Consider the following 12580-nt stretch of genomic DNA (forward strand, 5'->3'; position numbering starts at 1 on the left):
TGCTTTAATCAATTTACTGCCTTGTACAGATATTTAGTATTGTCATTGCAAAATATTAGTTATCTAATTATGATATGACAACTTGTGCCAAAACAAGACAGGTGTTGTTCACAAATCAACAGAACTTATTTCCCAATCACGGAGGGGCTCTTGAACCACAGTGGTAGAGTCTCTAAGTCTGAGACAGGAGAACTGTGTTCAAGTCCCATCTGCTTTAGCAATGTGAAATAACATCTCTGAACATTTTAATTATAGAGTATATATCTGTTCAACACTTGGGGTCTTGTGGCACAGTGGGTAATGTTCCTATTATCAGAGTTAGGAGACTATGTTTCAGTTCCTTTTGCTCTAGAGGTGTGTCATAACATCCCTGGGCAGATTGATTAAACATACCTTTTTGGCTAACACTGTGATACACAATGGTAATACAAGTTTTAACATTTGAAATATTTTGTGGACAAGGACTTCAGTGCTTCTACTGTCTAATTATAGGTTTGAAATGTCATATAATTATCATACAACTTCTGTTCAGAAATGGTTTAGCCTGGATTTTGTGCAGATCTTCCACAACAATTCATTACAAGCAATATTCAATGCATCTGAAATCTATGCTCCAGTTACAAATTCATACCACTGTCAATACATCAGTAGTCTGCAGAAACATGAAGCACTACTCGTGTCCAGATTCCAAGAAGACAGAACAAGATTGTGGCATATTACCTTTGTGGAGTTTCAGGTATAGTTTATTTCAATAAAGTAAAATATGTTTATAAAGTATTTGTGATAATTCAAATAGGAAATCTGCTAATTTGAGTAATTCAATGGAAATGCATGTTATATTTTGATCAGTTGTAGCACTTTTTTCACCATTGGGCAATGTTGGACTTCATATAATGTTGCCACATTGAGAAGGACAGCTGAACAAAATCAGCTTTCCAACCACTGAATTTGCAACACAACAACATTAAAACCTTACTGGTGGCGGTTAGCGTTTAAAAAAAGTTACAATGGTTTTTGTGGTGGAAAATTGCTCAGTTGTGTGCAATGGCACTTCCGGATATTTATAGAAAAGTAAAATTAAAACCTTCAAAGTCCCTCAGAATTGATCTCAAAGGTTCCTAACCAGACTTTTTATGGAATCCCTACAGTGTAATAACAGGTTCTTCGGCCCAACAAGTCCACACCAACCCTCCAAACAGTAACGCACCAGACCCATTCTGCTACCTCAGGAAGGACATACTGGCACTAGATCATATCCAGCGGAGATTCACACAGATGATCCCTGGCATGGAAGTAAAAAGGTAAAAACAATGACTGCAGAAGCTGGAAACCAGATTCTGGATCAGTGGTGCTGGAAGAGCACAGCAATTCAGGCAGCATCCGACGAACAGCAAAATCGATGTTTCGGGCAAAAGCCCTTCATGGAAGGCCTAACATACGATGAACAGCTGAGGATCCTGGAATTGTATTCATTAGAGTTTAGAAGGTTGAGGAGAGAACTAATAGAAACTTACAAGATAATACATAACTTAGAAAGGGTGGATGCTGGGAATTTGTTTCCGTTAGGTGGAGATACTAGGACCTGTGGGCACAGCCTTAGAATTAGAGGGGGTCAATTTAGAATGGAAGTGAGGAGATATTTCTTCAGCCAGAGAGAGGAGAGCACCCAGTGGAAACCCATGTAGACACAGGAAGAACATATAAACTATTTTAGAAAAGATTTGTAGCTCAGATTTTGTATTAGATTGTAAGTTTGCTCATTGAACTGGTAGATTTGTTCTCAGACATTTCATCGCTACACTAGGTAACATTATCAGTGAGCCTCTGATGAAGCACTGGTGTTCTGTCCCACTTACTATTTATGTGTCTTGGTCTGTTGTGGTGGGTGATATCACTTCCAGTGCTTTTTCTCAGAGGTTGGTAAATGGGGTCCAAATCAATATGTTTGTTAATGGAGTCCTGGTTTGAATGCCAGTCTCCTAGGAATTCAAGTGTGTGTTCTTTGTTTAGCCTGTCCCAGGATGGATGTATTGTCCCAGTTGAACTGGTGTCCCCCTTTGCCTGTGTGTATGAACATTAGTGATAGTTGGTCATGTTGTTTGGTGACTAATTGGTGCTCATGATCCTGGTGGCTAGTTTTCTACCTGTCTGTCCAATGTAATGTTTGTTGCAGTCCTTGCAGGGTATTTTGTTTATGATGTTCATTCTGCTGGTTGTTGGTACGGGTTCTTTAAAGTCATCGGGAGCTGTTTCAGTGTGGTGGTAGGCTTGTGGGCTACCATGGTGCCTATGGGCCGAAATTAACAAGACAGACTTCCAAAGAATGAAACCGGAAGGATCCAACACACCCTGTTTCTATCGATTACATAAACAAGAGGCCCCCTCAGACACATAATTTCACTTCCCGATACAGCAACATACAGACTAGCAAAGGAACTACAACGCAAAATGAAACACCCAGTAGAAGACTCAAGCCACTCCATCCACTCCACCCAGGAATTCCTTAATATCATCAAAGACACCAAGGTGGAGGATGATGAGATCATGGTTTCCTTCAACGTGACAGCCCTTTTCACATCAATAAACATCACCCTGGCCAAAGAAACACTGGTCTCACTGCTAGATGAACCAAGGACACAAACACCTGACAGCACCAACTCCATCAGCAAGGACAGCATCCTCAAACTAGTAGACCTGTGCCTCACAAACCTTTTCTTGTGAGGCACAGGTCTACAAACAATTCAATGGGATGCCTATGGGGTCACCAATATCAGGACTTTTAACAGAAGCAGTTATGCAGAAGTTAGAATGAACAGCCCTTCCCACGATCCAGCCCAAGGTTTGAGTCTTCTATGTGGATGACACCTTTGTCATCATGAAATGCAACAAATTAGAAGAAACCCATAAACAACATCCTTACCGGTAGGAAGCTCACAAAAAAGGAAGAGAACAACAACAGACTCCCCTTCCTAGATGTCACAATAGAATGAAAAGCCAATGGAAAGTTGCAGACCGGCATCTACAGGAAAGCCACACACACTGACCAGATACTCAACTACAGGAGCAATCATCCCAACACCTACAAATGGAGCTGCATCAGGACATTATTTAAACGAGCCACAACACACTGCAGAACCCAGGAAGTATGAGAAGCTGAGGAAAAACACTTACACATCATATTCATAAAACAACGGGTACTCGATTAAGTGCAGTCCACCAATTCCTACACAACAGACCTAAACAAGAAGATGCAACATGCCCAGAAACTCTAGCCACCCTGCCATACGTCAAAGATATCTCTGAGATGATGACCAGGCTACTCCGCCCCCTAGGCATTGTGGCCCCCTAGCCCACAAACCTACCACCACACTGAAACAGCTCTTGATGAATTTAAAGGAGCCCGTGCCAACAACCAGCAGAACGAACATCATACACAAAATACCCTGCAAGGACGCCAACAAACATGACATAGGTCAGACGGGCAGGAAACTAGCCACCAGGATACATGAGCACCAACTAGCCACCAAAAGACATGACCAACTATCACTAATATCCATACACACAGACGAAGAGGGACACCAGTTTGGCTGGGACAATACATCCATTCTGGGACAGGCTAAACAAAGACATGCACTGGAAATCCTAGAGCCCCGGCATTCAGACTAGAACTCCATTAACAAACATATCGACTTGAACCCCATTTACCACCCTCTCAGAAAAAGAACTGGAAGTGCTATCACCCACCACAACAGACCAAGACACACAAATAGTCAGCGAGACAGAACACCAGTGCTTCATCAGAGGCTCACTGATAATGTTACCTAGAATGGTGACAAAGTGTCCAAGAACAAATCTACCAGCTCAGCAAGCAAACTTACAACCAGAACATGTAAACTCCACACAGACAGTCCCCTGAGGATGGAATCCAGATCCCTGGCTTGTGGGGCAGCAGTGCTAACCAGTGAGCTACCGTGCCATCACTTATTGGAACCAACTCCCAGGTACTGACTTCATTAATAGCCAACTTCTACATCTGTTTAAATATAATGCTTTTCCCAGTGATGAAGCATCTGCAGAAACTCTTGTTCTGCAACCAGCTTGCAATTTAAAAAAAAAAGCTCAGGCCTGGCCTCACGAATAAACAAAAGCTTATTTGGTCTGTTTTCCTTTTAACACAGCTGTTTCTCAGTTCAAAAGTGACAACTCCAAACCAAAATAGATGAAAGCATAAAAATAATGAAAAATCAGCAAGGGCTAGAACAACAGCTAATAGTTCATGGATCTTATGTTTCTGATGCTGACAATATGCACCAATATAGTCAGAAGCATGGCAGCTTTATATGTTGCTGCTATAAAAGCGTCATTTCTTTCCTCAAATAAAGAAAAAAAAGTCTTTATTAGCAGAAGAAACGTTTGCCAGCCCATATCTCAATGCTTCCACTGCTAAAGCCCAATTCACTGTCTTCATCAGACAGTTAAAAAATCACACAACACCAGGTTATGGTCCAACAGGTTTAACTGGAAGCATTAGCTTTCGGAGCGCTGCTCCTTCATCAGGTGGTTGTGGAGAACACAATTGTAAGACACAGAATTTATAGCAAAAGTTTGCAGTGTGATGTAACTGAAATTATACATTGAAAAATATCTTGACTTGTTTGTTAAGTCTCTCATCTGTTAGAATGACTATGATAGTTTCACTTCTTTCATATGTAAATGCCAAAACCTGAGAATGTAAATTTTAAAAAAAGTTTTGGGTCTAAAAGGTCATCCCTTCATTTTGAGGCTGTACACATGGGTTCTAGTCTCTCCTATTAGTGGTAACATCTTCTATAGGTACACTCTAACCATGACAAGCTGGGACAACACTGCTATTATAGGACAAGCCAAACAGAGAACAGCCAGGGAATTCCTAGAGGCATGGCACTCATCCACAGATTCAATCAATAAGCACATCGACCTGGACCCAATATATCGACCTCTGCAACTGACAGCTGGAACTGACAACCGGAAGCGGCAGAGACAAACTACTATAAATGCCGGAGGAAACATCACAGAAGCGCTTCACAGGAGGCTCCCAAACACTGAGGATGTCACCTAGACAGGGGACGAAACGTCTGCAACACAAATTCCCAGCTCGGCGAACAGAACCACAACACCTGAACTATGTATCACTTGGATAGTGTCTCACTCCTGCTGTGATCTCTCCTTTCTGACTGTGAAAATCTTATTGATTGTGCACTTTCAACAGACCAAATCTTAAATACAGTTGAGGTGAGCTGAGATAACTCATCCTAGTTAAGCATCAAGAGTAATTAACATCTATTAAGGCCGTGTTCAAGCTTCAGTTAATCGACAACTGTACGGCCATCAGCTGAGTCATGTTTCACTAGACGTGATCTCTACTTCCTACAGCAATAGTCCCAAAAGAATTTGGCAGGGACCGCAAAATCAGGTCCATTGTGGAGTAGTCACTTTGTTCTGATAACTTTATCTAGGCTACAGGGACATTCTTAGTTCCAACAAGTGACTGGTGGTCAGGATTATATTGGGCTTCAAGTGCTTTTTGCAACGATCAACCTTTACCTTTCCAGCCAGGAAAGGCTTGGAAGTTGATTTTGCTTCTGTAGCACTGGGGACTTTTCTTTTCCATAAATTAGAAGTTTTATATAAATTGTAATTTCATATACCGGAGGGCTGGATCTGTTCAGAACTGCAGGAGTTTTCACAAGTGTGAAGTGAGTTTCTGCCTTATAGTCCATATACAGAAAAAAGTGTGTAGCGACTTGATTATGTTAAATGTATTGAAGGTTGGAATATCTGCACTGTTTGATATCTAAACTGTTGCTTATTTAATGAAGTAAACTGTTTGGTTTAGAGCCTTAATCTTCATCCAATAGAGTGAATATTCAACATGTCATCGTAAATGCGCCAAGGTCTTCACAAAGGCACACCGCTGAGGCCAAACGCCAGCTCGCAGATACCTCCTCCTACTGCCCCCTTGACCATGACCCCACCCCCCACCACCAAACCATCATCTCCCAGACCATCCATAACCTCATCACCTCAGAGGATCTCCCATCCACCGCCTCAAGGGATGAACTCGGATTTCACCAGTTTCCTCATTTCCCCTCCCCCCACCTTGTCTCAGTCAAATCCATCGAACTCAGCACTGCCTTCCTAACCTGTAATCTTCTTCCTGACCTCTCCGCCCCCACCCCAGTCTGACCTATCACCCTCACCTTGACCTCTTTCCATCTATCGCATTTCCAACGCCCCTCCCCCAAGTCCCTCCTCCCTACCTTTTATCTTAGCCTGCTGGACACACTTTCCTCATTCCTGAAGAAGGGCTTATGCCCGAAACGTCGATTCTCCTGTTCCCTGGATGCTGCCTGACATGCTGCGCTGTTCCAGCAACACATTTTCAGCTCTGATCTCCGGCATCTGCAGTCCTCACTTTCTCCATAAAAATGGATGTTGAGCAAAGGAGATATTAGGTAATGTGTCCAAAATCTGGGTCAACAGGAGAAGAAAATGGAGAAATTATAGTACTGAGATGTCTTAAGGAACAGCTACTGATAGTGGCAGTTGATCCGCATGGCAGGAGGCATGCATGGGTAGCTGAGGGCAATGCACAAAAATATTTGGTCAGCCTTTAAAGATAAGAAAATTATCACAAGAGTCATTATTTAGATGTAGCATAAGAATGATTGCTTTCTGGATTATAGGGCACATAAGATTTGCCGATATTAACACCAAACTCATGAAAATATCTAGAATTAAAAGGTCAAAATATTACAATAATTCTTAATATGTTTTAAAACATAGCAAAGTTCTGCTTTTTTCCCATCCATTTGTATTAGTATTCTACTTGTCAGCAATCCTCACTTTTATAGTAGTTTTGGTGCTGCTATTTTGCTCAACCCAGGGGGATGTTCTTGAATTATATGGGAAGACACGTGTTCCTAAAGTAGTGAATAACTTGTATAGAAATACAAATAAGGACATTTGTTTCAAATCTTTTTTTTCCCCAACAGTTTTACCTTAATGCCGAAGGAACATGCATGTGTATAGGTATATCTGAATCACATGTACATAAATGAATTTGGGTCTCCTGTAATGTTATTATAATATTATGCTCAACACCAAGCTGAGCATATAGTTTTAACTTTATACTTCTATTTTATGCTTACAGCTGTAATTGTCACTAATGATTATTGTAGCTTAAACCTGATCAAAGTTTTATGGTGAGTGTATTAGCTTAGAAAGATAATATTTTTTCTTCTTTGATATCTCTGCAGATTCAAGGCTTTAATATTAAAGTGGGACACTTTGCTTCAGCAAGAGACTGTGCCTCATTCTTCACACCAGCTGTCTTGATGGGCCTAGTAATTTCTCTCATACTTGTGCTTGTTCTGGCTTATGCAGGGCATATGTTGATCCATTTAAAAAGAATGGAAGAGTACAATTAATCCAAAACCATTGTTTACAGCCCTAAGGTGGAAGAAGCTCATGCAGAGTAATCTCTACCAAGACTTCCACCAAAAACTGCAAATTTTTTAGCCTGCATTTTCCTCACCTATATTACCTGACAAAGGTACCTTACACCTCATCAAAATATGCCAGGTTTATATCTTAAGACTGTTTCTTAAATCCACCTTAAGCAAGAATTTTATTTAATACGGTACATTATATCACTTCCTATTGTTTCTGGCATGTATGATACGATATGTAAAGGATGCACATTCAAGTGGGTGCTTGATAGCAGTTAGTAAGCTAATGGTCACGAATGAGCAGGGTAATGTAAACATCAGCATAAAATTTAAATCAATTTTCTTTTAACACTTTGATTGACCCAAGGCTCATGGCAATCTATGCGTAATGTTACCCAAGCACCACCACAGGCATCAAAAGGTTTCCCAGTTATAAATACCTTATATGACAGTGATAGGAGGTAAATAAAGCCCTACAGAGACTAAAGCAAAACAGGATGAGGTTTTTTTCACCAATTCACGAGTTAGAAATTAGAGGCAGAAACCCTGAGTATTTTTTCTTTAACATAGTCCAAGCACAAAGAAACTAGGAAAGCTAACCTGGCACAGACAGGAACAAACCCTGTGATTGATTCTTGTTGCTTTATTATATACTGAATGCAGAAGCCAGGCCAATTTCTTTTTATTGAAAATATCAAAATGTAATTTAACTTTTTTGATAAAACATTTTCAATGAATATCTGCAAAGAATTATTTAGAGTTTCACTTTAGGCATCAACTTTAGGGTTCTCACATTGTCAATCATCACTCCTTGCTTTTGTGGTCTTGTCAATCATAAAATAAACTACAAAGGCAAAGAAACAACGATGGGATTACACAAAACTCCCTTCCTAGCTAAAAATCAAAGAATTGCAGATGCTGGTAGTCAGAAACAAAAACAGAAATTGTTAGAAAAGCTCAGCAGATGTTAGCATCAGTACAGAGAAAGCTGCTGAGCTTTTCAGCAATTTCTGATATGCATCTGCAGTTATAGAACATAGAACATTACAGCGCAGTACAGGCCCTTCGGCCCTTGATGTTGCACCGACCTGTCATACCAATCTGAAACCCATCTAACCTACACTATTCCATGTACGTCCATATGCTTGTCCAATGACGACTTAAATGTACTTAAAGTTGGCAAATCTACTACCATTGCAGGTAAAGCATTCCATACCCTTACTACTCTCTGAGTAAAGAAACTACCTCTGACATCTGTCCTATATCTATCATCCCTCAATTTAAAGCTATGCCCCTTCGTGCTCGCTGTAACCATTTTTGGAAAAAGGCCTTCCCTGTCCCCCTTTCTAACCCTCTGATTATCTTATATGTCCCTATTAAGTCACCTCGCAACCTTCTTCTCTCTAACGAAAACGGCCTCAAGTCCCTCAGCCTTTCCTCATAAGACCTTCCCTCCATTCCAGGCAACATCCTAGTAAATCTCCTCTGCACCCTTTCCAAAGCTTCCACATCCTTCTTATAATGCGGTGACCAGAACTGTACACAATACAACAAGTGCAGCTGCACTAGAGTTTTGCACAGCTGTAGCATAACCTCACGGTTCCGGAACTCGATCCCTCTATTAATAAAAGCTAAAACACTGTATGCCTTCTTAATAACTCTTTGGTTTTTAGCTAGGAAGGGAGTTTTGTGCAATCTTGTCATTTCTTTTTTCTTTGTAGTTTTTTTTATGATTGACAGGACCACAACAGCAAGGAGCGATGATTGACAATGTGAGAACCCTAGAGTTGATGCCTAAAGTGAAATTCTAAATAATGCTTTGCAGATAGCAATTGAAAATGTTTGATCAAAAAAGTTCAATTACATTTCAATATTTTCAAAATCATAAATTTTTGGAAAAGATGTTAGCATCAGAACAGAGAAAGCTGCTGAGCTTTTCCAGCAATTTCTGATTTTGTCCCTTAGCTCCTGTTAGCTACTTCTTAATAGTTGTCTCTACTTGGGTTCTCTCTCGCTTACATCTGTCATCATCATCCTTCTAAAAAGCAAACTAATCTTTTATTCTTCTATTCTACAAACTATCACACTTACCCCAGCCTCCTTGTCCTCTCCATGTGGTGTTCTCTCCCAGCATGTCCCAATCTTCCCAGAACTCTTTATTGTTTTTGTGTAAAAAAAAACGTAAATCAAAGAAAATGTCTTTCTTGAACAAGGGTAAAGAAAAATAAACTCTCCTCATCCAAAACACAGAGACCAACAGTAGTACCCAGAACTCTTTATTTGAATCACTCCAACGACGATGGTAGACATTTGTTCAAATTAATATTCTAACAGAAAACTTATTAGGTTCTTGTCTATGCATTACTTCCTTAAAAAGAAATTCCTTTGTTTCAAAAGAAAAGTATACCTTTATATTTACTTGATTTGCTCTGTAATGCTTTGTATAATCGCTAGTTATCTTCATTTAAAAACAGAAAAAAGTAAATCAGAAAAATAAAATCTCAGAAGTGTTCTTTGCTTACCTTCTTGAAACTACTTCAAGTTGTAATTTTCTAAATGCTGCAGTAAGTATTTCACAATGTTTATGTTTCCATGTCATTAACTTTGATATTTAAAGTATTTAAGAACAAATTTTCCAGTTTTATATTATTCTTTCTTGTTACTTTTCTATAAATGTTTGAATATTACCCTACAATAAGTAAATGCAGAATAGAAGTAATAAAATTATGGAACCGTATTTTATCACAAAAATAAATAGCAAATGCAGATCAGATAGAACTATAGCGATGGAAGAATATATATTTATATTTTGGTTCCTGGAAAATCTTGACATGCTGGAAACCTGATGGGATCTTATCCAATTCCCTTACCAGGACATGTTCCAAAGGGGAGTAGGAAACCCTTTGAAGAGATTATGGGTCAATCATTTCAGTAATTAAATAATTTAATTAATTGAATTCAACACTGAAATATCACTTTAACAACCAATGTTCTCGAGCTGCACGGAACACCGCAGGGTTAACAAGGTGAGAGCATAGTGGGGAGTCATTACTCAGTTTAAATGAGAGCTGGAAAGCTTATAAATAATGATACTGCATAGCTACTACCTTACCCATGTGAAAGGCTTCCGGTGACTTGCAGCTTTTACTTCAGTCTCTTTTAGAATTGAAGTGAGTAATAAAGAAGCATCATCATTATCCCATCTTTGGGATCCAGACAAATTTATCGCTATCCATTTGGCTTTTCTCTCATAATGATGGGATTTAAACAATATGTAGCCTCTACAGCTACAGGAATTACTTTCCTGATTTCCATTTATGGGAGCTCTCTTTCAAAATTTACATTTAATCCTATTGTAACTTTACACGGGATGAATCACTGCTTTCTTCTCTGCATTTATGACCGATACTCAGTCTTCAAAATAGGTAGTCATTTCATCAAATACTCTCGATACATTTAGACACAATGCTTCCCTTGCTAATGATTGGAAGGTGTTGTACATTCAATCTTTATTATGGTTTATTGACATCAGCTACAGCTCTTCTTCACAGCAGCTCAATCTGCAAAATCATCTGCAGTGACAGAGAACATATTGGTAATGTATTTTTCTTTGTGTATCTATTCTTCTAATTTAACTTCGTTGTTGATTTTCAAAGGAAATAGGAACCGGGGAAGGCCATTCAATGAGATCATGGCTGATAGTGACCGATCTCTCTCTACCTGTCTTTGGTCCATGATTCTTTAATACCATTATTGATCAAAAATTCATCTATCTCCAATTTAAAATTAATTAATCTAGTATCAACTACCATTTTATGGAAGAGAGTTCCAAAGATCTACCACCCTTGTGTGTTGAAATGCCACCCAACATCTCTCGATGGTCTGGCCTTAATCTTTAGGCACCCTAGTTCCAGAATCCTGAACTAGTGGAAATAATTTTTCCTTATCTAACCTATCTTTTCCTGTCAATATCTTGAAGACTTTGATCACTTTTAACTTGCTAAATTTTAGGGAAAACAGGCCTAGTTTATATAATGTCTCTTCATAATGTAACACTCAAAGTCCAGGTATCATTCTTGTAAACCTACGTTGTACACCTTCCAAGGACAATATATCCTTCCTGACATGTGGTGTCCAGAACTGCTCACAGTACTATAAGTGGACTCTAACAATGGTTTTGTAGCACTGCAGCATAACTTCTGTATCCTTATACACCAATCTTCGAGGTATCAAGGCCAGCATTCCATTAACCTTCTTGATTATATTCTGCACCCATTTCTACCCAGTGCCGTCAACATGGTTATTTGGTTTCAGGGCATCTTTCTTTGGGTAGCTCTTCCAAAATTTCAGGAAAGATATTCGAGTTTAGTCTGGGTGGATATCAGAGTTCAGCTTCTGATTTGTGGTTATGGCCTTATTTCTCACCTTCTTCTTGATCTGAATGGTTGTGAATTTCTTTTTGCCAGGAGCTTCAGTGGGACAATCCATTTACAAGTATGGCTCACGTTATAATACTGCACGTAAGGAGGATCAGGCAAGCATGTTAATTATAAGAAAGAGATTAATTAACATCGCGCTAAAAGGCAAGGACTGATTAGGGATAGTCAACATGACTTTGTGCGTGGGAAATCATGTCTCACAAACTTGATTGAGTTTTTTGAAGAAGTAACAAAGAAGATGATGAGGGCAGAGCAGTAGATGTGATCTAAATGGACTTCAGTAAGGCGTTCGACAAGGTTCCCCATGGGAGATTGATTAGCAAGGTTAGGTCTCATGGAATAAAGGGAGAACTAGCCATTTGGATACAGAACTAGCTCAAAGGTAGAAGACAAAGGGTGGTGGTGGGGGGTTGTTTTTCAGACTAGAGGCCTGTGACCAGTGGAGTGCCACAAGGATCGGTGCTGGGTCCTCTACTTTTTGTCATTTACATAAATGATTTGGATGCGAGCATAAGAGGTACAGTTAGTAAGTTTGCAGATGACATCAAAATTGGAGGTGTAGTGGACAGTGAAGAGGGTTACCTCAGATTACAACAGGAACTTGATCAGTTGGGCCAATGGGGTGAGAAATGGCAGATGGAGTTTAATTCA

The 12580-nt window shown here is 39.6% G+C and overlaps 1 protein-coding gene across 3 annotated transcripts in view; it reads left to right on the forward strand.

Moving 5' to 3' along the window:
- Nucleotides 1-8203, forward strand: part of atp6ap1la (ATPase H+ transporting accessory protein 1 like a) — a 37040-nt gene extending 28837 nt beyond the window's left edge. Inside the window, exons 9-10 of one of the 3 annotated variants that reach the window (XM_043708119.1) lie at nt 493-736; nt 7299-8203. In XM_043708119.1, coding sequence (XP_043564054.1) covers nt 493-736; nt 7299-7469 — 415 coding nt within the window. In that variant the 3' untranslated portion in view covers nt 7470-8203. The remainder of the gene's footprint in view (nt 1-492; nt 737-7298) is intronic. The other 2 variants (XM_043708120.1, XM_043708121.1) reach the window with 2 other exon arrangements.
- Nucleotides 8204-12580: the final 4377 nt, after the last annotated feature.

The sequence above is a fragment of the Chiloscyllium plagiosum genome, chromosome 18 (genome assembly GCF_004010195.1).
Source record: "Chiloscyllium plagiosum isolate BGI_BamShark_2017 chromosome 18, ASM401019v2, whole genome shotgun sequence".
NCBI classification, from domain to species: Eukaryota; Metazoa; Chordata; class Chondrichthyes; order Orectolobiformes; family Hemiscylliidae; genus Chiloscyllium; species Chiloscyllium plagiosum.